This window comes from Salvelinus namaycush, chromosome 20, assembly GCF_016432855.1.
Source record: "Salvelinus namaycush isolate Seneca chromosome 20, SaNama_1.0, whole genome shotgun sequence".
Classification (NCBI taxonomy): domain Eukaryota; kingdom Metazoa; phylum Chordata; class Actinopteri; order Salmoniformes; family Salmonidae; genus Salvelinus; species Salvelinus namaycush.
In genome coordinates, this window is record NC_052326.1 from 535,570 (window position 1) to 562,088 (window position 26,519).

At 42.4% G+C, this 26,519-nt stretch overlaps 1 protein-coding gene across 1 annotated transcript in view; it reads right to left on the reverse strand.

The window, feature by feature from the left end:
* Nucleotides 1-26,519, reverse strand: part of LOC120064940 (kazrin-like) — a 152,069-nt gene that overhangs the window by 105,707 nt on the left and 19,843 nt on the right. Inside the window, exon 5 of the mRNA XM_039015540.1 lies at nt 9,704-9,861. Coding sequence (XP_038871468.1) covers nt 9,704-9,861 — 158 coding nt within the window. The remainder of the gene's footprint in view (nt 1-9,703; nt 9,862-26,519) is intronic.

Consider the following 26,519-nt stretch of genomic DNA (forward strand, 5'->3'; position numbering starts at 1 on the left):
TAGCCAATAGAAACACATTGAATAACACATTCATACATGGCAAAACAGATCATCAACAAACAAAAATCAAAAGGAAGTATGGTTTGTCTGAGCTGCATCTGAGAGATATAGGAAAGCATCAAGCAAAAAACTAAAGACACAAACAAAAAGGTTACATGTGTAACCCTGGTCCCTGGTAAATATTTTACCGGTCGGTGCCAGGTTACCTTCAGACGAGTCTCGCGAAGCTTGTGGGCGTCATAGAGAAAAACAGAGAACACGTTCATGTTCGTGAGATAGTTTCAAACCGCCCTGACCAGTGGTGGAAAAAGTACCCAATTGTCATACTTGAGTAAAAGTAAAGATACCTTATTAGAAAATGACTCAAGCTAAAGTGAAAGTCACCCAGTAAAATACTACTTGAGTAAAAGTCTAAAAGTATTTGGTTTAAAATATACTTAAGTATCAAAAGTACATGTCATTGCTAAACATATACTTAAGTATCAAAAGTAAAAGTAAAAGTGTAAATAATTTCAAATTCCTTATATTAAGCAAATCAGACAGTACCATTTTCTTGTGTTTCAATTTACGGATCGCCAGAGTCACACTCCAACACTCAGACATAACTTACAAACTAAGGATTTGTGTTTGTGAGTCCGCCAGATCAGAGGCAGTAGAGCTGACCAAGGATGTTCTCTTGATAAGTGAGTGAATTGGACCATTTTCATGTCCTGCTAAGCATTCAAAATATAACGAGTACTTTTGGGTGTCAGGGTAAATGTATGTTTATTTTCTTTAGGAATGTAGTGAAGTAAAAGTAGTCAAAAATATAAATAGTACAGTAAAGTACAGATACCCCCAAAAACGATTTCAGTAGTACTTTAAAGTATTTTTACTCAAGTACTTTACACCACTGGCTCTGATGTTTTCGTGAGAAGGTGTCTCCTGGTCTGACAAACACTTCTGTAGCTCTGCCACCTTCCACCGCAGATGCGGAAACCCGACATTGGCGGAAGCGGTGGATTGAGACGCAGCCCATGAAAACAGAAGTCTCTAGTTAAAACAGATGTATTTAGATGGCGTTTATTTTATTCTTTCCATTCATTATTTATTATGCTAAACATCAATGCTGCTTTAGACCATAATAATCTCGAAGATGAGAGCTGCTCCTACTTCTCTTCCTATCAAAGATAAAGAGACCATACTACTCCCACAGAGTGGCACACAGTTTGTTTATCAGTGAGCTGAGCTGGTGGCCGGCCCAGGTGGAATAAACACTGTTTGTATGAACCTGTTATTAAAGCTGGCCTGTTATCAGTCCAGTCCACAGCAATCCTGCCAGGACAGCATCATTTCTCCCTTAAATATGTGCCTTCAGAATGAGGGGCCCTGGGCTAAACACCATCTCCGCCAGGCCTGCCTGCCTCCTCAAACCGATTGCTTCTGGCAGGGAATCAGATAGGAGGGGGAAGTCATTTAGCTCCCTGCACTTCTCTACAAGCACAGGATGGCAGGAAGCATTTCAATCTTAGAGTGAGGTCAAGGGGGAACTCCATACAGCTTTGATAACACAAATCCCAACTCTAATTCCACTCTCACCCCATTCCTACAGAATTATTCCACTTTCAATGAGGAGTGAATGCAAGCAGAGAGGGATTCAGAAGGTGAACACGCTCCTCAGGTTGAGATCACATATACTTTCCATGTAGAACCCTTTTTGGTTCCAGGTAGAACCCTATGTGGAAAGAATTCTACCTGGAACCAAAAAGGCTCTACCTGGAACCAAAAAGGGTTCTTCAACAGGTTCTCCTATGGGGAGCTTTTTAGGTTCTAAATTGCACCTTTTTTCTAACACCATGCCCGAACCGGACGCGCCATCATGAGCAAATGTATTTTGTCCCCCCACATCAAATGCGATCACAACACTCAGGTTGAAATATCAAAACAAACTCTGAACCAATTATATTAATTTGGGGACAGGTCGAAAAGCATTTAACATTTATGGCAATTTAGCTAGCTAGCTTGCAGTTGCTAGCTAATTTGTCCTATTTAGCTAGCTTGCTGTTGCTAGCTAATTTGTCCTATTTAGCTAGCTTGCTGTTGCTAGCTAATTTGTCCTGGGATATAAACGTTGAGTTGTTATTTTACCTGAAATGCACAAGGTCCTCTACTCCGACAATTAATCCACACATAAAACAGTCAACCGAATCGTTTCTAGTCATTTCTCCTCCGTCCAAGCTTTTTCTTCTTTGGACTTTATATGGTGATTGGCATCTAACTTTCATAATATGGTGTATTACCACAACTGACCGGCAGACCTCAGTTCACCTTCCAATCACCCACGTGGGTATAACCAATGAGGAGATGGTACGTGTGTATCTGCTTCTATAAACCAATGAGATGGGAGAGGCAGGACTTGCACCGCGTTCAGCATCACAAATATAACTGACTTCTATTTTAGCGCTTGGCAATGCAGACGCTTGTTTGCACGCGCGAGCAGTGTGGGTGCAATGATTGAATAACACATATGTGTACATTTATTTTGCAACGCTCACGCACGCAAGCGGTGTTGTGGTCAGCATGAAAGAGTGTAGAGGAGGATGGAGTAGGTGAGACAGGAAAGGGGAAACTAAAAGGACGTCAGTCTCTTCATCTCACATCAAACTTTCATCCTCTTGGTCGTCTGTGCACAACAGCTGATGTCTTGAGGTGTCAGGCCTCAAGAAGAAACACCCCCAACAGCAGGAGAAGAAATCTCACAGACGAACAGATGCTAAATAATGAACTAATGGTATTGTTCACACATCTCTCCTCTCTGAATGAATCAAAACAATAGCAAACTATACCAGAATCCCTTATGGTCTACAGTACCACTCAGAAGTGTGGACACACCTCCTCATTCAAGGGTTTGTCTTTATTTTTTACTATTTTACTACATTGTATTATAATAGTGAAGACATCAAAACTATGAAGTGTTCTATTTTAGATTCTTCAAAGTAGCCACCTGTTGCCTTGATGACAGCTTTGCACACTCTTGGCATTCTCTCAACCAGCTTCATGAGGTAGTCACCTGGAATGCATTTCAATTAACAGGTATGCCTTGTTAAAAGTTAATTTGTGGAATATCTTTCCTTCTTAATGTGTTTGAGCCAATCAGGTGTGTAGTAACAAGGTAGGGGTGGTATAAGACCAAGTCCATATTATGGCAAGAACAGCTCAAATAAGCAAAGAGAAATGACAGTCCATCATTACTTTAAGACATGAAGGTCAGTCAATACGGAACATTTCAAGAACTTTGAAAGTCCTGATTCACGCAGTCTCCTCTGAACAGTTGATGTTAAAATGTGTTTGTGAATTGAACTCTGTGAAGCATTTATTTGAGCTGCAAATCTGAGGTGCAGTTAACTCTGATGAACTTATCCTCTACAGCAGAGGTAACGCTGAGTCTTCCTTTCCTGTGCCAGTCCTCATGAGAGGCAGTTTCATCATAGCGCTTGATGGTTTTTGCGACTGCACTTGAAGAAACTTTCAAAGTTCTTGAAATGTTCTGTATTGACTGACCTTCATGTTTTAAAGTACTGTCATTTCTCTTTGCCTATTTGAGCTGTTCTTGCCATAATATGGACTTGGTCTTATACCACCCCTACCTTGTCACAACACAACTGATTGGCTCAAACACATTAAGAAGGAAAGAAATTCCACAAATTAACTTTTAACAAGGCACACATGTTAATTGAAATGCATTCCAAGTGACTACCTCATGAAGCTGGTTGAGAGACTGCCAAGAGTGTGCAAAGCTGTCATCAAGGCAACAGGTGGCTACTTTGAAGAATCTAAAATATAACCCTTTTTTGGTTACTACATGATTCCATATGTGTTATTTCATAGTTTTGATGTCTTCACTATTATAATACAATATAGTAAAATAGTTTAAAAAAAAGAAAAACCCTTGAATGAGGAGGTGTGTCCATACTTCTGAGTGGTACTGTAGACCATAAGGGATTCTGGTATAGTTTGCTATTGTTTTGATTCATTCAGAGAGGAGAGATGTATGAACAATACCATTAGTTCATTATTTAGCATCTGTTCGTCTGTGAGATTTCTTCTCCTGCTGTTGGGGGTGTTTCTTCTTGAGGCCTGACACCTCAAGACATCAGCTGCTGTGCACAGACGACCAAGAGGATGGAAGTTGTGAGATGAATATTCTGCACGGTAGAAAATAGTAAAAATAAAGAAAAACCCTTGAATGTGTAGGTGTGTCCAAACTTTTGACTGGTACTGTATGCTGAACTCTGGTGTTGGCAGCCTCAGCTTCTCTCTCTCTCTCTCTGAGGACATTCTGTAGCCATCTCCATGCCTCCCCTCAGAGCTCTCTCAGAGTTTCCAATGCGAGACGAGTGAACGTATTCCCTTCGACCAGACACAAACAAGACCACAACAAGGGCCCCGAACAGCACAAACACTCTCCCTGTCAGTCAGGAGCAGATGGGCGAGGAGGAAGAGACCTTTTATATCATCAACACTCTCTCTGAAATTGAGGTGAGCACCTTTGGTCTGCAGAAAGAGTGAGTGTACTGATCCGGATCACCTTTGTGACAGCACTCTCCGTTTCTATGGCAACGTGCACACAAGTGATGCTCCAGTTTAAACTGCTTCAACAGGCAGCTTTGGTGAGGGCTTTAGACGACCAAACCCAACCTGTTCTTTCACCATCACAAAATTCCTACATGTAAAGCAAAGGCTTGATCTACCGAGCAATGTGCCCTCAATGTACAGGGGTTATTGGACGTATGATCAGAGATGATATTCTACTGTATTCAAGGGACTTGGGGAACAATGCAAAGAATCACTTACATCTGCGTATCATGCCATTGACAGACGGTAATATCCTCAATGTGATAAAGCAAGTGAAGTATCCAACAGCAGTGCTATTCTGTCCTCATCCAGGCATAGGACCCTTAGATATGACAGGTATTTCATTTCAGCAGATTCTCCACAGTTGGATGGATCCAAAACAGATGTAAAATAACGAATGTATCATAGTGGTTTAAAATGCCTAGATCGGTTTGAAAGGGCATATCAGCTCAAACCGCACAGCTAGAAAATGAACGACCTCCTCTCTTTGAAGTCCAGACCCCACCAGTCTATCAAATGAAGAAACCTTGGTTCAGGAAATTATCTCACACCGTCACACGATGAATCAGGTGGCAGAGAAAGTAATGACGGCTAGTCAAATGAGACGAAAGACATTGTCGTTTGCTGAGATGAGATAAGATATGTGTTCTCCTCTGACAAAACAATGTAATATATATATTATTTTTTTTACCTCGGCAGTAAAGGGTTCACACTTGAAACGAAGGCCGACAACTCTCATACACACCATCCATGGCCTGCAAGGCTCTAAGTAGTAGAATACAAGTAATGATGAGATGCTAGCTAGGAGTTATGGATCAATATTCAAGATGGGGCAGCAAATCAACACTCGCCTGGGTCGTTCTTTGTGTGTCTGTTGATCAGTTTATTAGTGCAATATGTGAAGGGCCTGAACCCCCTCTCAGACCCAGACACACACACACCTCAGCTGAAGGAGTTGCAGAAAGAACTGAGGGCTGGAATCCAAACCCTGCTGGATCAATACCCCAGCCTCCCAATTCATTTTCTCACAGGCCATTGGCTCACATCCCTCCTTTAACTCTTGATTGGTCAATAAATAATTTAAAATGGTGACAGTGCCAAAAGCACTATAATTGGGCATCAAATTGGCACCTTACCTATCTGTCTAATCAAAACATGTTTTGTAGCAGCCATAACATAATTCACTGTAGTTGTAAATCGGCACACTCCACCAAATTGACTAAATTCTTCCTAAAATGTTGTAATTGACGAGATTGTTTTTGATGTGCATTGCTCATAATCAGACTCTTGTGAACTGACCGTAAGTGGCTGGAGGTGATGACTAGGATTAATAGCACTTCTAATCATACTACTTCTGCCTCCTGCTCTGGCTGCCTTTTCGCCTCTGTGTTCGTCCAGTATGGAATTTCTAGGCTCTCTGTTTTTGCTTCCACTACAGACACCGTTCATTGCCAAACAGACAGACCCTGACCCTGAACGTCTGAGTAGTGGAAGAGAGGGGAGATTAAGGATGTGCAAGGTCTGCAGAACAACCCGGCCATAACGCCAACCCACTGTCCGATCAATACTGTAATCACTTCCTGGTCTCCCATCTAACAGTCTGCCTACAGTGGGCTATCTATTATTCTGTAAAACGGCTCAAAGCCTTTAGCTAATACACAAGGAAAGCTCTCCTGCTTGGACAGAGTGACCATGACACCAAAACTGACAGTGAATGGTGTATGGGTGCCAGGACTGCTCTTTTTGGGGTCTCTAACCAGTCCCAGTCCGGCTTTGTGTTTAGTCTGCATTGACTCAGTATTGCAACAGTTTGAAGTACTGCTCCTGAGTTTGGGTATAGTTTACGGTACAGTATTTTGACATTCTGAGCAGTACTAAGTGGTTGAGCAGTGAGTTCTCTTTCCACCATCAACAGATCAGAACAGCAACCTATGGAAAACCCACTGACACCTCCACCAAAGTAACGCAACGTAACGCTCCGCTACGCCAAGTCAGTCGCCACACCCACAGAGAGGCATTTGATTAGTCACCCAGCCACAGCACAGCACAGCACATAAATAATGCATCCGTGCAAAATGATTAACGAGGCAATCAATTATGTGACAGCATTCAAAGAGAAACTATTTAAATCCCTTCTCCCCAAATAAATCTGCCTTTTAGTGGACTTTGCCTTGAGAAATTAACAGATAAAACGTATCAGATTGTTTTTTTGTTTCATTTATTTGCAGTCAAACCAAATATTTGATAAAAAAATAAATATTTGATTCAATTTCCAAAGTCAATATTGCTTATTTCACATCATTCGCTTGTGACTAATTCTGTTCTTTAGCACTTTATGAATCCCAACAAGACGGAGTAAACAGATGTCATCATTATGATACAGTGTTTAATGAGAAACATGAATACTTTTGGTGACAGATATCCTCCTTCAGCAGCCCTATGCCAGGCGCTCACGTTCCTCAACCACAAGTAGCACTAATTAGTGTAAGCGATCTAATGACCCACAACATGATGGGTGATGAAGTGAGAGCAGGCGCGGGGCTGTGCTGGGCTGGTGACAGCGGGTGATGTCAGAGCAGGCTGGAGGGCGGCGAGGTGAGGGTGTGCCGGCTCTTTAAGGTTCTGCGGGGCACCAGAACAGCCCAGTCTGGCTCTGCCACAGAACCAATTAGACTGAGAGGGGCAGCTGTAGCCCTGCTGTCAGCTAGATGAACTCTGGTTCAGACTTACCCCGAGATTGACAGCTAACACGGATGGAGAGAGCGGGATGGGGGGTGGAGACTGATTTCAAATTTTTGCCTGCTGCTGCTCTACCCTCAATGAATGCAAAACACTTTGGGTAGACAGGCTGGAAGACAGGCTGGGAGGCAGACTGGCAGGCACTGCTCCTGTGTAGGTAAATTGAGAATAGTCTCTTGACTTTTCTCACATCCCATTTTGCGAGGTTCCGTGGGTAGAGTCAAACACTACGGATATGAGGATGTAATCACGGTGATCATGACTGATCAAACAGAGCATTGGGCAGCACAGTTCAGAAAGGTCCCACTGTGCCCGGAGGGGAGGAGAACGTAGCAGAGAGACACTGTGCTGCCCAGACTGATGTGTAAGCCTGCCTACCATTCCAAAATTAAGGGAAGGTCCTGTAGAGGATGCAGAGATCATCGCCATGGCAACAGGCAGCTGTCAGTCAAACAGGGGCAGCCTATACTATAGCTACTCTACTGTGTGTCTACAACTGACAGGGCAGAAGAGGGCGTCAATGGAGGAGCTCAGGTGACAGGATGGGCCTCATGGGGGGGAAACGGGTGCAAGTAAAGATAGTGGGTCTACGGGACACAAAGCCAGGGCAACAGGTAGACAGTTAGTCAACTTGACTGCTACAAGACGCTTCACTTAACATTGAACTGCTACTAACTTCTCACCCAGATAATCAGCAGTCCATTCATGGCAGAAGGCCCCTGCTCATCCATCACCCGTACAGTTTTATATTGTTGAGCTGCAGAGAAACTGACTGCGGGCTAGCAATCTTTCACTCTGGCTTGCATACGATTGGGCCAAGGAGAAGGCGGTGGCCTTTTGCTGAATTACATTCTCTTTAATCAATGACACCGCAGCGTCTCAGACAAATATCTCGGGGAGAACGGCGAGGGGACTCTATATTCATCATGTAAGTGTGTGATGTGACTAAAGGATGAGACAAATCCATCACTGTGTCAAGTCCCGGCGAACATCTAGCAAAACAAGAACAGAAAAGGAATGAGACGATTCAGGGGTAAGACAAACTGTAAAGATGATTTATCAAACGATCCAAGGCAAACCAGAGGATACATGTGGATTGTTGTATTACTTCTTTCTATAGAAATCCATCACATATCATACATATAGTCCCTTCTGATGTAGGAAGGAGATCATTACGTTCAGGAAATAACTGTTCAGAAAAGGCAATGGAAAGCATTGTGATTGAAACAAGCATTTTCCATACATCTTGAAGACGGAGAGAGAAACAATACAATGCTTTAGCTCATGGCCAGACTCCCCTCTACAACAACAATGAAGATAGGCAGTGTATTGCCAGATTGGAGACAATTTCCAACATGGATGTGCACTGTTGGGTACTTGGGTCGGCATGATATTGGGGCCTTGGTTTATGCGTACTGTAATCCGTGAGCCGGTCCGAGTCACATTATGGCCATATCTGCAGTGCTGATGCTGTCATAGCGGGGGTTGGGGCTAATGATTACGAAAAGCTGACTTGAATTGAGAGCTTTAAAAGACAGAGCCCATTACATTATTTATGCTACTCTTTGAACGAGGTGACATTCAATTATTCAAACATCGACATTTGGGGACGATTCCGTTTTGTTTGACTTTTGTCTCTCCCAGGTCCTGCATAGAGTTAGTTCACTCATAGCTGCCCTGTCAGTGCCCGTTCCCTGGGAGAAGCTATATCCTCTCCAGAAAAGAAAAAAAACACAAGGTGAAAGATTTGAACAAACACCCTAGGACTACATGAGGTACCTGCAAACGTCATCATAACAGTCCGTAAAGAAAAGGATGGAGCAGAAGTCAACTGATGTAACAGAGCACATTAACTCTCTCAAGTCCTCTCTTAGTTTGCTTGCTTGGAAGGAAATAGTCCAGCACAGTATCAGTTGAAATCCATTTTTTTATTAATGAAATTGGAGTGAATGAACTATAAATACTCTAGTCTATTCTTAACAGCCCAAGTATGAGTCATCATAATATGAATGCCCTCTCTCTGTATCTAGTGTTGTGTCTCTCTTGTTGTGATGTGTGTTTTCTCTTATATTTATATTGCTTCTTTTTTTTTTTATCCCAGGCCCCCGTCCCCGCAGGAGCCCTTTTGCCTTTTGGTAGGCCGTCATTGTAAATAAGAATTTGTTCTTAACTGACCTGCCTAGTTAAATAAAGGTTCAATAAAAATAAATACAATTGCTGTGAAAAGATCCTGCCTCACTAGATTTCAGCAGGCTCCTACAGCAGAGACTTGTTTTCCCTTTTGACTCTTGCCCTGGTTTTAAAGGAGGTGAATGATCAGGGGTCAGGGATTAGAGATCAGGGGTAATACCTGTGCGTCCATGAGCAGGTGCCTCATCAGGGCCATGGACTTCTTCAAGGTGTCTCTCTCTCCAGGCATGAAGGCCTCGTCCTCCCGGGACAGAGTACCGGGCCTGGTCACCATGAAGTGGACTATCTGGTCATTCAGACTGTTCAGAGACTGGACCGCTAGGAGAGAGAGTGAGACAGAAAGAGAGAGAGAGAGGGAAGGAAGTGAGAGAAAAAAAAGGTTCAGGGCCATGCATATTTAATTTTACTCACACACACAACAGACACACACAACATTTACAACAATAAGACCGTCTGCCTTTCCATCCATTGCCATGGTGACCTGTCAGCTCAACTGATTTCCCTCACTCTGGCTTTGCTCTCCCATCTTCTCCCTCCCTGCCCTGGCTGATCTCTCCCATTTGCATTCTGAGTGCTGAGCTATAATCGCTCCCATCCCCATGGCCACAGCTACAGCACTGCTCCCTCCACTGGTCTCCTCTCAGCATTAATCCCTCTCTCTCACGTAACCATGAGGGGGGGGGGGCATCATTAGAGTAAGTCCATTACCGGCACACAAATCTCACTCCAGCCCATTTGCTGCATTTGTTCATGCTGTAAGCTCCGGCGATCATGCAACCCTTTGTTTTTCAGCCGCTAGAGTTGAAGCAACAATATGTGCAGCACTTTGAAACTAACACACTATGTTCACTTCATAGAGACCTAACCGTGGAGGCTGTAAATGCTCCATTAACCTCTCTGGCCCAAGCCCCTGTGATGGGAGCACTAATGTGACCATGTCCTGTATGATGGATAATGACGGTCTTCACTTCAATAGGCAGCTGTGCAGACCACACATGCTATAGTAGCTGTCTAGGGGTGAGAGGAGGAGGTTGTGCTTGTCTACGCAGGTCAGCATATCAGACATTAGAGCAGATGACATTTGACCTTGTGGTGGGAGGCCACACTGAGGTGAAGAGGAGGGTGACCGGCAGAGTAGGTTGAGAGGTCAGCGTAGGGAAGTAGAACCAAGGGACACTGGTCACGTGTGACCCCGTCCCAGATGACAACCAAGGTCAGTCTATCAACACAATGATGAAAGATTTATGTTCCCACCTTTCAGCATTTCATTGAACTGCAACAGCATCACACAGCCAGGGAGACATGTTTATGAGCACACAGCCCCCGCAGGCAGGCAGCGGCACACATCAAATCAGAGGCAGGGAAAAATGTAATGTTTATGGCAGCGGTTGACGAATGGATTCTAATTTGACATTCAACATTTACGAGGTGTACAGTACCTCTTTCTGGCAGAAAGACGGGCGGCGGGCAGACCCGCTGCAGTGTAATAAAACGCTGCTGTTGAAAACGACATTCTGCCAGACGTGGAGAACAGACACACCTTCAGCTGTACTTTGAATTTCCATTCAATGCATTCTGTCAATGACAGAGAGAGCTAGCTCAGCTCAAAAAAGCAATTCTATAACAATCCAACTTCAATATGGCAAAATAGAGTGAAAATGCAGTTCTCTCAAATAGGTTTCCACTATTCACATAAGAGGATAAACAAGCTGAAGGTAGGTTATTACAAAACCATATTAGAATAATACTCCACTTCAAGTAAAGTTTTGTAACAACCTCTAGAATCATAAGGCCGGTGACTCCTTCCATTAATGTAGTTCCAGTGTACACAACTCCGGTCCTTGAGGGCCACAGGGTCTGCTGGTTTTCATTCTACGCTTTTGATAAACGACCGTTTACATCTGGGAAAACAGATATGTACACTCTCTGGGAAATCACTAACATGAATTGATCCATTAAGTTCCCGGTAGAAATGAAAACATGGTCGGCCCTCAAAGGACTTGGTGAGGTGCTCTCCTGCACACGTTCCTAGCTTCACATGTAATCATATTCACACAGCAAGTGCAAAGCAGACAAGGAATTAGCATGGAAATGAATACACGCCCCTTTATTCTACAGAGAGTACAACAGTAGAGGAAATGTCAACGCTTGTTTTCAGATCAATGATTGAATACCTTGCCTAAGCATTCAAATCACCTGGAGAGCTGACCATGTGTGAACTCAAGCATTTGATAAGCATAACTGAGAGAAATGTTATCACTGCCCTTTCTCAGCAAGAGCTACACGGCTTATATCATTATAGATATAGGGAAATGTCTAGTCCCTTCACTATTTGCTCAAGCATACATCTTTAAAGTCAATAGCGTTTTGTCTTTCTCTGAACAAGGCCTCTGTAATAATTGATGTTCCTTGTATTATAACAAGGGTATTTTTATATCCAAATATAGACATTAAAGCTACCCATTTGCACACTTTTCAGTAATTTTACCTCAGCATTTTTTAATACAAAATCTCCTTTTTTTTTTTACATCTATTTTTTACATAAATGTTCCTTAAGGATCAACTGGATGGTCAATGAAATCACCAAAGCATTGTTGGGTTAGTGTCAGTCTAGTACTCCTCCACATGGCACATATACACATGTACTTCAAAGTACTACTTAATAAGTAGTTTTCTGTACTTAAATAAGTACTTCTGTACTTATATTTTTGACAACTTTTACTTCACTACATTCCTAAACAGAATTATGTACTTTTTACTCCATACATTTTCCCTGACACCCAGACACACTTATCAATAGAACATCCCTGGTTCTGATCTGGCAGACTCACTAAACACATGCTTCGTTTGTAAATTATGTCAGAGTGTTGGTGTACCCCTGGCTATCCGTAAATTTAAAAAACAAGAAAATGGTGCTGTCTGGTTTGCTTAATATAAGGAATTTGAAATGATTTATACTTTTACTTTTGATACTTAAGTATATTTAAAACCAAATACTTTGATTCAAGTAGGATTTTACTGGGTGACTTTCACTTGAGTCCTTTTCTATTAAGGTATCTTTACTTTTACTCAAGTATGACAATTGGGTACTTTTTCCAGCACTGCACATGTGAAACAGATGAGGGGCGCTCATTACAGGGTTTTTGTAGAGCCACTCAAAGACACAATGGCATCAACAATGAACTGTAATGAGACCAGTCAACAGTAGAATCATAAAACTGTAAGAAAACAGTTAACTCTTATTAATGTAACAGCTCTAGAGGGGCATTTCGCACTTAATTTCTGTGTTTTGTGATGTTTGTTAAAATATCAATCTGCATAGTGTTTCCTATGGGAGCCAGATTTGTTTCGCTACGGTGTAATAGCAAAACGAACCAATTTAAAAGGTAATGATGTGGTTTTTCACCCAATCCTTCTTATCCAGCCCTGCAATATAGATAAATAAGAATATTCTGCTGGTGCAGAGAGAAATAAAGATGAGCGTTTCAATCCTTCAGCAGCTTTGGGGATCCCTCCCTGCCCTGGTGCTGTGGTACAGTCTCAGAAGCCTGTCTACTGCCAAGGCAATTTAAAATAAGTTCTAAGGAATTCCTTGCAAACAATAATGAGTCGTTAGGACGTCCCAGAGACGTCGTAAAATGTTGCCTAAACTCATCAGGACGTTGTGTCAATGTCCACTGGAGGTTTTGACTAGTTCCCGGTTTGTGCCGAAGTTGTTTTTAGGACGTTCTTGGGACGTTGCGTCATGGTCTCCTGGAGGTTTTGTCTTTTTTTGTGTGCCTGTTTTGCATGATATTTTGGCATTCATTCATGTCACATATCAGTTTGCAAACAACGTAAAAAGAATTTGGTCCCTCTCCCCCTAAGAACTTAGCCTACTGACTTGGTGTTGCACATGTAGCCTATAGCCTGTTTTAGAGAAATGTCATCCTCGAATATTGTAAGAACGGCCCATGTTATGAATTATGTCGCTGTCCATTTCAAAATTTCAGCACTACTCGCTCATTAATGTCTGAATCCAAATGATGGCTTGTCTCTTATTGGCTCATCCTTCCCTTATGCCATAGTTTGTCCATCTCAATTGTTATTTTGCTTCATAGGTCTATCTCATGAATTTCTTATTCATAATTTTAGGAAATGTTGGAATGATTTCATTGTTTTGCTTACTTTGTGTATTATAATTAGCTCATGTGCTTTTCTTCACGAGGAGGGGATTCTATATCATGTTGTTGTGTCTGTAACCATGTCTGCCAGTGACAGTCTCTTCCCATTAAAAAAATTATAATTCAACATAAAGTTCAGTAATAGACCCATGTAATTCCAGTTGATATTGCGAGAGTTGTTTTGTTTGCGAAATGCGCTGTCTGTGCACCGGTATATTGTCAATAAAAGTGGATCCATGTGACTGTGTTTTCCTTCCTTTTTAGACCACATTGGCCTAATAAAATAACGTCGTATAGTGGCTTTGCTGGTTTGCCCCACCAAGATGTCCATACTAAAATCGCCACTGGTCATCAATGGTCGCCACTGGTCATGGTCCCCTGTAGGTTTTGTCTTGTTCCCGGGGACATCACCTGATGGTCTCAAATAAATGTTCTAGCTAGGGCACGCAGACCATAGTTTCATTACACTTCCCCCTTGTTACTGTTGCCAAGCCCATCGAGGCTCTGATTGGTGACACACTGATCCATTCACAGCTCTTTGTCTTTTGGCAATGCTAACAGTGCTTTTAACACACATATTTGACACAATTTGACATACATTACATTGTGTATGTTTAGTCATACAGTAATGACTATTTAACGTCCTCACATGGGACTTACTCACAACTTGTTGGGTCACAGGGTTCCGATCTTCCAGCTACCCCACCATGTCTGTATCAACGACTGGTTTCACCTGTAGGCCTATTCCTACACTTTGCCCATCAAGGTAAATTTCAGCTATGTTAAAAATACACTCAAGAAAAACAATTATATTTATCATAGTGATTCCTTGAGTAACATTAAAGCCCCACCAACGTTAGAAAACGAAACAAAAAAACCCAAACTCAAAATGCTGAAATAAGTCAATGAAATCAATGAGAGAAGTCAGATTAACCGATAATTAAAATAGCAGTGCAGTTGGCACTCTTTTGTGCAGAGATGTGTTATAAGTAATTGTGTATGGGAATTCTGGAATTCTACAGCCTTTGTGGCACAGCAGAAAGATCAGCATACCCCAAATGCAGAGTTCAAATCCCAGGTGGGGTCATATTTATATTGTCAAATGTATACATACTGTCATTGATGAAAGATTTGTACACTATTTTAGCTGAACAGCGTACAACTTACCTTAAAACCAGATACCATTTCATTACTTTACTTATAATGGTTTGGGACACCTGGAACAATCAGGGGAGCTTCAGGGGACATTGACACAACGTCCCAAGAACGTTCATGGGAACAAGAAAAAGGTCCCCCAGAAAACATTCCCTTGGGACCATCACACAGCGTTCTTAGAACGTTCTCAGAACGTCAGACGGATAACGTCACACCAAAACCCTTAAAGGACCTAATGGGAACGTCACTGAATGTCCATCAGGACGTCTCCTGTTTGCTGGGTTCACACTTCAAACCTCAGGCCCAGGGCTGCATCAATGGATTAGAGGTCTCCAAGGTTCTGAGACCACCAAGAGAATGACACTCGGCTGCGTCTCAATTGCACTGATGCCAGGAAAACACCCAACACAATCATGTTGGGAGAACAAAGCCTGTATTGAATCTAAACTAAAGGCTATACAGTAACATGATCTGTTACTTTCAGAAAGAGGAGAGATTGAGGCTCATTTTGAGGCTTTGAAAAGCTTGCAACTGTAATGCTAATTGTGAAGCTGCTCAAACACAGGCATTTGGACAGATCCATTATAGTTCAGAGGTTTGCTTTGCATAAAATATCCCAATCCCGCTCGGTATCTAACAGCGTCCACACAGGCCTGTAATTTTATTGTTTGTTACATTGTTCTGCTTCAGTATCCATGGAAGAGTGCAATTCATCCCCTGACTGTCTACGCATCTAAATTCTCCAGAGAAATTGGACACTTTTCTCAAAACCATGCTCCAAACAATATATCTAATTGAGAGCTAAAGTATCCCCTTAGAGATAGAAAGAATCAAATGGACTTTGTAGACCTGTCAAAGAATAACTGCATTTATTCTGCAAAAGTAAATCCTTGCTGCAATAGGGATAGCTGCCAAAACCCTACTATGCATTGACCACAGTGCTGGCTCCAAAATCTTTCCTTTCTGAGGATAGAATGACAAATACTTCACCTTGGTAAGCCTCATTCCATGGTCCCCCAGTTCCTCAGAAAGCAACTTATCCTGTCACTCTCAACATTGATGTGTGACGAAGATGATGCTTAGCAGATGGAGATGTGTGTGGGAAGCTTAGATTTGCTCTATTTTGTGGGCGGAGAAGGATATAAAACACAGCACTGACAGCCACTGGATTCAGGAGGCTGATCTAAAAAAGGAACTAAACAGGGTTCTGGAATTCTGTGCGTCATTGTTTGTGTTCCCCAGAATCAAGAATCTGAGAATCCACAGACCTCAGTTTATCCAAAACAAACACCCAGACTGGCATACAGGCAGACAGACACGCAGGGCTTGGGTTCCCCTGCTTCGCTCTGCTCCATGCCGACCAGCTTGCAGAGATCCCTTGTGTCCTTATCAGATGTACGATTCCTATGGCGCAACAGTCTTGTTTTGGCTTGTGTCGAACAAAACCTTCTGTTCCAATCCCGAGCTCAACACAACACTTCAATCTGTTGCAGAGTGACAAATGGGAAACACTCACACACTCTATACAGACCACAATATACTAAACACACACCACTGACACTCGCACATTAACAAATCATATTAATAAATCATAGTATACACGTACTATCGACACGTCCTTTACTAATGAGGAATGCTTTTTTAAATACACACTGTAAGTGTTTGTTGTAATGTTATGGAACAACACTAGCAGCATTAGCCTAGCGTTGACAGCCCAGCACACACAGCAGAGGCTTTAGTGGAGCGGACTTCAAGGTGCAAAGACGTGCTTGTATACAGCCGAAATCTGGTCCTTACAGGAGTTTACATAGAAAACTCTTGAATGAGCTATACATGTACTTCTGGTTATATTTGAATGATATACAGTCTACTTATAAACTCAGTCAACTATTTATGAATTATTGGCATTTGTTCATGTATTTCTTAACATCAGCGAATACATGTGTATAAACCATGTATTACGTTAAGAACCTTCAAATTGCAATCGTATTTGCATTTAAACGATGAACAACCTTATTTCAGTCAAATAGGAGCTTACCCGTGCATGTAGAGAGCAGTTGGGTCTTACTGCACCACAATGGGTTTGGAACCTAGTCTGGACAACCAATCCTCTCAATGGAGAAAGGGAAATGTGATCTTGACAAACCATTTCTGTATGGATCTCGCTTCGTGCACGGGGACATTGTCATGCTGAAACAGGAAAGGGCCTGGCCTTCCCAAAACTGTTGCCACAAAGCTGGAAGCACAGAATCGTCTAGAATGTCATTGTATGCTGTAGCGTTAAGATTTCCCTTCACTAGAACTAAGGGGCCTCACCCGAACCATTAAAAACAGCCCAAGATCATTATTCCTTCTCCACCAAACTTTACAGTTGGCACTATGCATTGGGGCATATAGCGATCTCCTGGCATCCGCCAAACCCAGATTCGTTCGTCCGTCTGCCAGATGTTGAAGCGTGCGTGATTCATCACTCCAGAGAACAAGTTTCCACTGCTCCAGAGTTCAATGGCGGCGAGTTTTACACCACTCCAGCCAACGCTTGGCATTGCGCATGGTGATCTTAGGCTTGTGTGCGGCTGCTCAGCCACAGAAACCCATTTCATGAAGCTCCTGACGAGCAGTTATTGTGTTGACTTTGTCTCCAGAAGCAGTTTGGAACTCGGTAGTAAGTGTTGCAACCGAGGACAGATGATTTTTACTCACAACACGCTTCAGCACTGGGTGTTCCCATTCTGTGAGCTTGTGTGGCCTACCACTTTGGGGCTGAGGCGTCGTTGCTCCTAGACGTTGCCACTTCACAATAACAGGTTGCCAGGGGCAGCTCTAACAGGGCAGAAATTTTACAAACTGACTTGTTGGAAAGGTGGCATCCTATGACAGTATCACTTTGAAAGTCACTGAGCTCTACAGTAAGGCCATTCTACTGCCAATGTTTGTCTATGGAGATGGTATGGCTGTGTGCTCGATTTTATACACCCGTCAGCAACGGATGTGGCTGAAATAGCCTAATCCACTAATTTGAAGGGGTGTCCACATACATTTGTATATATAGTGCATCTCAAAGACATCTCTTATTTGAAATTTCACTGTAAAAGTCAGATAATCTTATTTTCTTATATGTATTGTTTTCACTGAGCCATACAGCTGTGTCTATTCAATTCCAATCCATTGACCACATTCTGGATTCTATCAACATTTTTGTTACCAAGAGAGTTAAAAACAAGAATTTCATTTGCATATTTTAAATAGTTTTATTTTACTTCTTGATGTACGAGAGACTCAAATGGCAACGCAATCTATCCTCTTCAAGTCTTCCCTATATTCCTTAAACATATAGCAGTATAAATTGAATGTGATTAAATGTGTATAAAACTGAAATGTATCAAAGCATTTCAAGTTCAGCAAATAAATACTAAAGTAGCTCCCTTAGTTTCCCTTGTGGGGGTCCAACTAATTATACTGATAGTTATTCAGCCCTTTCAGTGCTCACCCACGATAAGCCTACAAAGACACCCGCCCACTCCTACTCTCAACAATGAGGGCTGATGGAAAAAAAAGGTTTATCCCTCCTTCAAGAAACTCAAAAGTATTTCAACAGGCGCAGTAATCAAAATTCAAATGAGGGCGAGAAGAAAAAAAACGAGAAGGAAAAAAATTCCACTTACATTTCTAATGAAACTTTTACAGCATATCTCAGTGCTGGTTGCTATGGTGATGGTAGAACCAGAACCTACATCCTCCCTATGCACTCTTGGGTCTTGATGCCAGCAGGAGCAGGCAGCACTGGCACTGCAACACTTCATAATCCTCATACTAATCACAATATAACTAAAGCCATAGCATTAACACACACCTTGAGGATCACACCAATCCAGTCTCTCTTGAACAGCAGTAGCAGTTCAGTGTTCACATCCAAAGCAAAAGGTTAAAACCCCTGTCACATCTTGTAGAAGTCATCAGCTGTACTCAGCCCTCAGTGACGTTAAATATTCACGTGATACAGCTCACTCAGTCAGCAGGGTTCTGCTTGAATAGGAAATACATTAAAAAGCTATGCTTTAATCATGCTAGGGTGCGTTCAGGTGAGGACCCGACATTACAATATTCTAGCACTTCTCTCTGGGTATACAACCCCTTTGGCAAAAACTGGTTGAATCAGCGTTGTTTCCACGTCATTTAAACCATAACAATCTATGTGATGATGTTGAATCAACGTGGAAAACTGATTGGATTGGCAAGTCTTCAACTTAAGGGCATTTTGTCTTTTTTTCAAATCAAATTGTACTTGTCACATGCGACGAATACAACAGGTGTAGACTTCACCGTAAAATGCTTACTTAAGAGCCCTTTCCAAACAACGCAGAGTTAAAGAGTACGTTTAACCTAAATCCAAGGACATGGTGAAACGTTTTACTGAATTCACGTTGGTTGACAACTCGACCAAATGTAAATCAACACTAGACTGTTGAACTTACGTCAGCGCCCAGTGGGAAGGCACATACAGAACTCCTCAACCTGATGTGCAAGCAAAAGAGTACACAAGTTCACAGAAGTGGATAACTAAGACCAAATCAAAGCATGCACCTTGATTTGTCATGAGTTGTCTACATTTGTTTTAAGTATGATCAAAATCTACATGGTAAGCAGATTGAATTGTTAAACAAATCCTGGGTGATTTCAGAGTGCATACCAGTATAGCTGTCACTATGATCCAGCAACATTTCCTTCTGTAAAATGTCAACCAATGGCCCCCCAGACCCGAAATTCCAGAAATAAGAGTTTGACCTATGAGGCTTGACCTCTCTATCTGTCCGATTTATCCTAGAAAGGTCAACAGACAGTTGGCTCTGGTTAGCTATGTGGGTTCATCACTATGTGTTGTTGTTACTGACATGTTGTTCCAGCAGGTAGCAGGTAAACCTGGGGGAAGGTGAGCTGAGCCCTTAAATAGTCTGTGCACTGCATCATTTATTTCAGCATACACTCCCGTGTGCAGAGATTCCACCTGACTTTCACAAATCAACACTGCCACCATCTGGTAGTTCTGTGGCATGGTAGGCTACTGTATGAGCATGGGCGTGGTGTAAATCCTCAAGTCTGGTCTATTTTCAAGGGCTTGTTGATCAAATAGTAGATCAAAGCCTACTATAACATAATTTCAATTTAAACAGACCCGACATCAACTATCACATGCATTACAAATCAAGACGTCAGATCCACCTCAATATCTGCCACACGATCCCTCAGGCAATCGTCCAGCAGAACCTACGCCTCCAGACGCGGCGTTATCACAGAGAGTCAGCATTGGGGTCTCCTAAGGTTGTGATTAGAGACAGCAGTAGGACCGAGCTGTACAGAACAGGATGCTGAGTGAAAAAGCGGCAGGAGCAGAGCAGCTCGAGGCAGCCTGGAGGAGAGTGCCCTACACAGGCCCATCGTGTCTTTGATCAGTGTGCCTGCCACCTAGTGAGACAACCCAGTGAGCAGCACTAGGAGCTGCTCGGATTCGCCGCTTTCAGTCTTGAGCTTTAGATGGAGCAGCACATAAAAGTCTCCTTTGGCCCTTTAATATGATATGCCAAAGGCCTGGCTGCATGCTCCGCACTACCTGGGCTGGAAGAGCTTTCAGTATTATTACACTCACATTAACGTGCGTCCACTCAGGCCCAGAAAGCCCACAGACTAATTGAAATGAATGACAAATGAGTGCGGTGAGGAGAGGCTCTCATCGAGAAGACATGTAATGGTGCATGTAATGAGAGGGAAGTGAGAGGAGCGTCTGTCTGGTTGTACAAGAGGTCAGGTGTTAGGGAAGGCTAACTTAACGATCTGGATCGATCCTCAGCCGAAGGTCAGCTAACATTAGCATCCCCATCCTTATGCTGCCCGCCCACAACACAACACAGAGCCTATCAGCCCAGAAGCACAACGGAAACTCGGTTACAACAGTCTGTTTTATTCTACTATATATGAAAGACAAAAGATGAAGAAGAAATGTCTGAAGGATGGGAGTGGCACATGCTGAAGGAAAGAGAAGAAAATAGACATCTGTGTGTTTCTTCCAGCTGAGAAGAAGAAAGCGTATGAGGATAAGGCTCTTCTCTTTGAGAAGTCCGGGTAAATAGAGCTTGTTAGAGGGGACCCATAGGAACTACATGGCTTCACAGCTACACAGACACCACCGTTGTCATCAGGCACATCAAATTCAGTGGCTGAATTAGGGTCCTTTGGAGAGTCCGGACTATGGGGAGAATGTGACAAGCCTGCTGCCAATTAGTCCTGTTTGTGTCTCAGACCCTGTGTCTTGTTTGTGTTTGTCATTCAGGGGAAGAAAGTAGGGTAGAGGCAGATCTGTTCCTAACTGTGCAGCAGGAAGGAACACTGTCTGATAGCTAGCAACTCTTCACAACCTAAAATAAGGCTACTGAGAAAACATTTTAGATCTCAGAATTACTCAAATAGTGCACATTGGGACCCATTATACCCACTTTGAAGCTCAAAATCCAATTTCGTAACCATGAAAGTTGATTATATGTAATTCAAAGGTAGAAAAGTGTGAGCAAAAACTAGGTTATACTGTTTTTATTATATAAGGCTACCAGGTTTATATATGAGGCCATACTGTGGTAAACAGCCCCAGAAATTCAAAGGCAACTCAAACCAAAGCATACTGAGCTTGACAGTCCCGAAGAAAAGTTAAAGAGCACTCCCATCCTTCATACATCAAACATTCCAAGCTCTCCACACGCATGCACAGACAGCTCCGTATTCACATGTCTGCTAACAGTGAGATGAGGAGAGGGGTGGAGAGAGGAATGCAGCTTAATGATGCTGACAGTATCTCTCCTACTGAGTGCCTACTGAAGAGCCTATTACTGATTGGATCAGACAGGTTATGCCCGTCTGAAAAGCACAGATAGAGCCTTGATCCTGTGGTCTTGATCTCCAGACCACTGCAGACCATGTAAATGCAGTTTTGGTCTGGGTCTGGTGCCCAATGTATCAGTCTAGGTAAAATAATAATATATATATTTTTAAATAATGTATGTCATGACAATTAAGCGTGGCTTTCAGATAGTTATTTTTGGCAGCCCGTGAGAGTAATTGTCATTCCAGTTCATCTGTTCTGTTGTACATATTATCACATGACCTATTAAGGTTGAACACTGACACATTTGTTGCTTTAATGAGGCGTACATAAGTGTATTTAGTTCCGCAAGAGCCTATCCATATCCCAATGTTGGGATAGTTACCACTTTATTAGAATATCTAAATAACAATTTTATCAATTTTGTATTAAAACATGTTGTGCAAAAATATTAAAGGAACATTTACATTTGCAGTGTACCGACTTAACATGATGAACAGGAATTACATTTAATCTCACGGGTGGCCAAAAATACATAACCGAAAGCCAAGCACCTGATAGGCCACCCCTCCTGGAAATAACCTATGGATTACATTAAAAAAAGACCCAGCTGCTGGGTCAACCCAACATGAAAGTGAATAAAAACCCAACCGATGGGTAAATTAACCCATGTTCGGGTAATCCAAGCAACCCAACATGTTGGGTTATTCAAGCAACCCAACTGGCTGGGTTAGAATAATATATTTACCCAGGACTGGATTACTAAATAACCAAAACTGGGTTGTTTTTAACCTACCTATGAGTTGCAAAGAAAAAGAAAAGATTAAGATGGGCAAAAGAACACAGACACTGGACAGAGGAACTCTGCCTAGAAGGCCAGCATTCCGGAGTCGCCTCTTCACTGTTGTTGTTGAGACTGGTGTTTTGCGGGTACTATTAAATGAAGCTGCCAGTTGAGGACTTGTGAGGCATCTGTTTCTCAAAGTAGACACTAATGTACTTGTCCTCTTGCTCAGTTGTGCACCGGGGCCTCCCACTCCTCTTTCTATTCTGGTTAGAGCCAGTTTGTGTTGTTCTGTGAAGGGAGAAGTACATAGTGTTGTACAAGATCTTCAGTTTCTTGGCAATTTCTCGCATGGAATAGCCTTAATTTCTCAGAATAAGAATAGACTGACGAGTTTCAGAAGAAAGTTCTTTGTTTCTGGACATTTTGAGCCTGTAATCGAAACCCACAAATGCTGATTCTCCAGATACTCAACTAGTCTAAAGAAGGCCAGTTTATTGCTCCTTTAATCAGAACAACAGTTTTCAGCTGTGCTAACATAATTGCGAAAGGGTTTTCTAATGATCAATTAGCCTTTTAAAATTATAAACTTGGATTAGCTAACACAATGTGCCATTGGAACACAGGAGTCTAGGTTGCTGATAATGGGCCTCTGTACGCCTATGTAGATATTCCATAAATAAATCTGCCGTTTCCAGCTACAATAGTAATTTACAACATTAACAATGTCTACACTGTATTTTGGATCAATTTGATGTTATTTTCATGGACAAATAATGTGCTTTTCATTCAAAAACAAGGACATTTCTAAGTGATCCCAAACTTTTGAACGGTGGTGTAACATTTTCTGAAATTGACCATATTAAATTATCATTGTAATTGCGGACAAATTGACGTCAGACATGCACCCACCCCAATGCTCTGTTGCGGATGACTGGGATGAAAGCAGGAGCAGATTTCAGGAGCAGGACAAGACACACTCATTTTGACTGATGACTGACATAAGGGCATGTATGTGATAGGCCTATCTGGCTTATATGATTATGATGGTCATAATGCTTCTTGACAGTGTCATAAAGTGTATTTTCTGCAAGTTATTTAAAATACGGTGAGAAAAAAAACATGACTGTAAATAACTAATTACAACAACAAAGGACTTAAGAAACGTTCAAACGAAATCCGATCTCCAGCTGTCCCATAGTAATGAACGAGTTGGGATGAGTCAGACAGGCAGGCAGCGTTTCTCAGCCAGTCGAAATCATGAATCAGCTGGCATCACTTTTATGGATATATACAAAGAAATGTCAATAGAAAACAGGTCAAACTAAACGAAGTCTAGCTACTGTGGTTTGCTGTCTTTCCAGAATCAGTTTGAAGTGATTGTGTTAGCTGTGTCGTTGGCTAGCTCCTCTGAACAAGTGTCCTGACGAGTGAACACATTTTCTATGCCATATTAGCTCATTGTTATGGATGTATCCAAATAAATGTCACAATAAAACTTAAACAAATGCAAATGCAGTTACTTTGCTGTTATTCTGGCTGCAAGTAATTGGCTAGCTAGCAAGCAAGGGATACGAACAATGCCAGCCAGTATGGCAATGGAACATTTAGAACGAATGACTGGGTCGCATCCATAGATACAGAACAAAAAGACTGGACGACTGGGTCTCTAGCAGCCGAACCGATAGAACGACCGACCACCCGGCTTGGATAGCAACCCTAGATTTGTGTCGGGACTATATCTTGTGGAAGGATGAAATAGTATGAATAAATTAATCAAAATCATTTTTTTAATGAAAATATGTCAATCATTATTTGAATATGTTGGTAACCCATTTAACAGTGATAATGCCCTCGAAGCCGGTGTTTAGAGGATATATTGGCACGGTTTATATCCTCCAAACACCGGCTTCTCGGGCATTATCACTTAAATATGTGTAACGGATGTGAAATGGCTAGCTAGTTAGCGGGTACGCGCTAGTAGCGTTTCAATCAGTTACGTCACTTGCTCTGAAACCTAGAAGTAGTGTTGCCCCTTGCTCTGCAAGTGCCGCGGCTTTTGTGGAGCGATGGGTAACGACGCTTCGTGGGCGGCTGTTGTTGATGTGTGCAGAGGGTCCCTGGTTCGCGCCCGTGTCGGGGCGAGGGGACGGTCTAAAGTTATACTGTTACATTGATGCTGTTGACCCGGATCACTGGTTGCTGCGGAAAAGGAGGAGGTTGAAAGGGGGGTGAGTGTAACGGATGTGAAATGGCTAGCTAGTTAGCGGGTACGCGCTAGTAGCGTTTCAATCAGTTACGTCACTTGCTCTGAAACCTAGAAGTAGTGTTGCCCCTTGCTCTGCAAGGGCCGCGGCTTTTGTGGAGCGATGGGTAACGACGCTTCATGGGTGACTGTTGTTGATGTGTGCAGAGGGTCCCTGGTACGCGCCCGTGTCGGGGCGAGGGGACGTACTAAAGTTATACTGTTACATATGTCACAACAGGTGTAAATATATGGGTCATGACAGTGTTTTGACCGGGTTATGACAAGTTATGTCAGCTGTTATGACATTATGACATGGTCATAACGTGTTATGACGCTGAGTGTCAAGTGTTATGACACTGAGTGTCAAGTGTTACCCTGCTGATACAATGTCGCTGATGCAGAAAACTACATTCTGACTTGCAGTCAGCAAACTGATATATCTCAGAGAAAGTTGACTGTCAAAAACAGAAAGCATTTGACACACGAGACTGCTTTTTCAGGTTCTGAGAGGCAGCGTATGTAAATTATACTCTCACTTCGTGAGCACTCGCCCCAAAATAAGATCAGTGAGTAAATGCACCAGCAGACTCAAACCATTTCAAACCTGCCTCACGACTGCTATATCTGGCCCTTCTCTGCATCGGTCTCAGGTCTGTGAATGCCGTGGCGCTGCATGGAGAGTCTTGAAGGTGTGAGAAGAAGCAGCAGCCTAGTGTAGCTAAGCCTCATCATCCTCTCGATGGGTTTCTGTGTTTCCTGCGTCATTGAAACCGAGGCTGCCTGCGTCTGCTGACTCCACACATCTGTCTTCCCTGTCCAGTACCCAGCGCCGCTGGCCTCCTTTCCCCTTGGTCTGGATTATACTGCTGAGTCCTCCACTGCAGACACACGTTGAGCTGCTAGCCAAGCCTCCAGTGTTCCTCTAACAAAGACAGAGCTACAAACAGGGAGGTGGGGGAGGAAGTGAAACAAGCTAACGACAATGATAAAAAAACAATTTATTCTACGACTGTAATAAAAAAACGAATATATTCACACTGAGCCACAACACAAAACCATAACCCCACAGTATCCAGAGCACATTACCAATAGTACAAACACCCATACTGTAGGACAATACCTGTATACAGTGCCTTCAGAAAGTATTCACACCCCTTAACTTTTTCCACATTTTGTTGTGTGGGATTCAAATGGATTTATTTGTCATTTCTTGTCAACGATCTACACAAAATAATGTCCAAGTGGAAAAATGTAACATTTGGAGAAAGAAAAAATATGAAAAATAAAACACTAATATATCTTGATTAGATAAGTATTCAACCCCCTAAGTCAATACATGTTAGAATCACCTTTGGCAGCGATTACAGCTGTGAGTCTTCCTGGGAAAGGTGAATTTGTCTCCCAGTGTCTGTTGGAAAGCAGAATGAACCAGGTTTTCCTCTAGGATTTTGCCTGTGCTTAGCTCTATTTTATTTATTTTTTAATCCTTGAAAACTCTCTAGTCCATACCGATGACAAGCATACTCATAACATGATGCAGCCCCCACCATGCTTGAAAATATGAAAAGTGGTACTCGATGATGTGTTGTGTTGGATGTGCCCCAAACATAATGCTTTCTATTCAGGACATAAAGTTTATTTCTTTGACACATTTTTAGCAATTTTACTTTAGTGCCTTGTTGGAAACAACATGCATGTTTTAGAATAGTTGTTATTCTGTACAGGCTTCCTTCTTTTCACTCTGTCAATTAGGTTAGT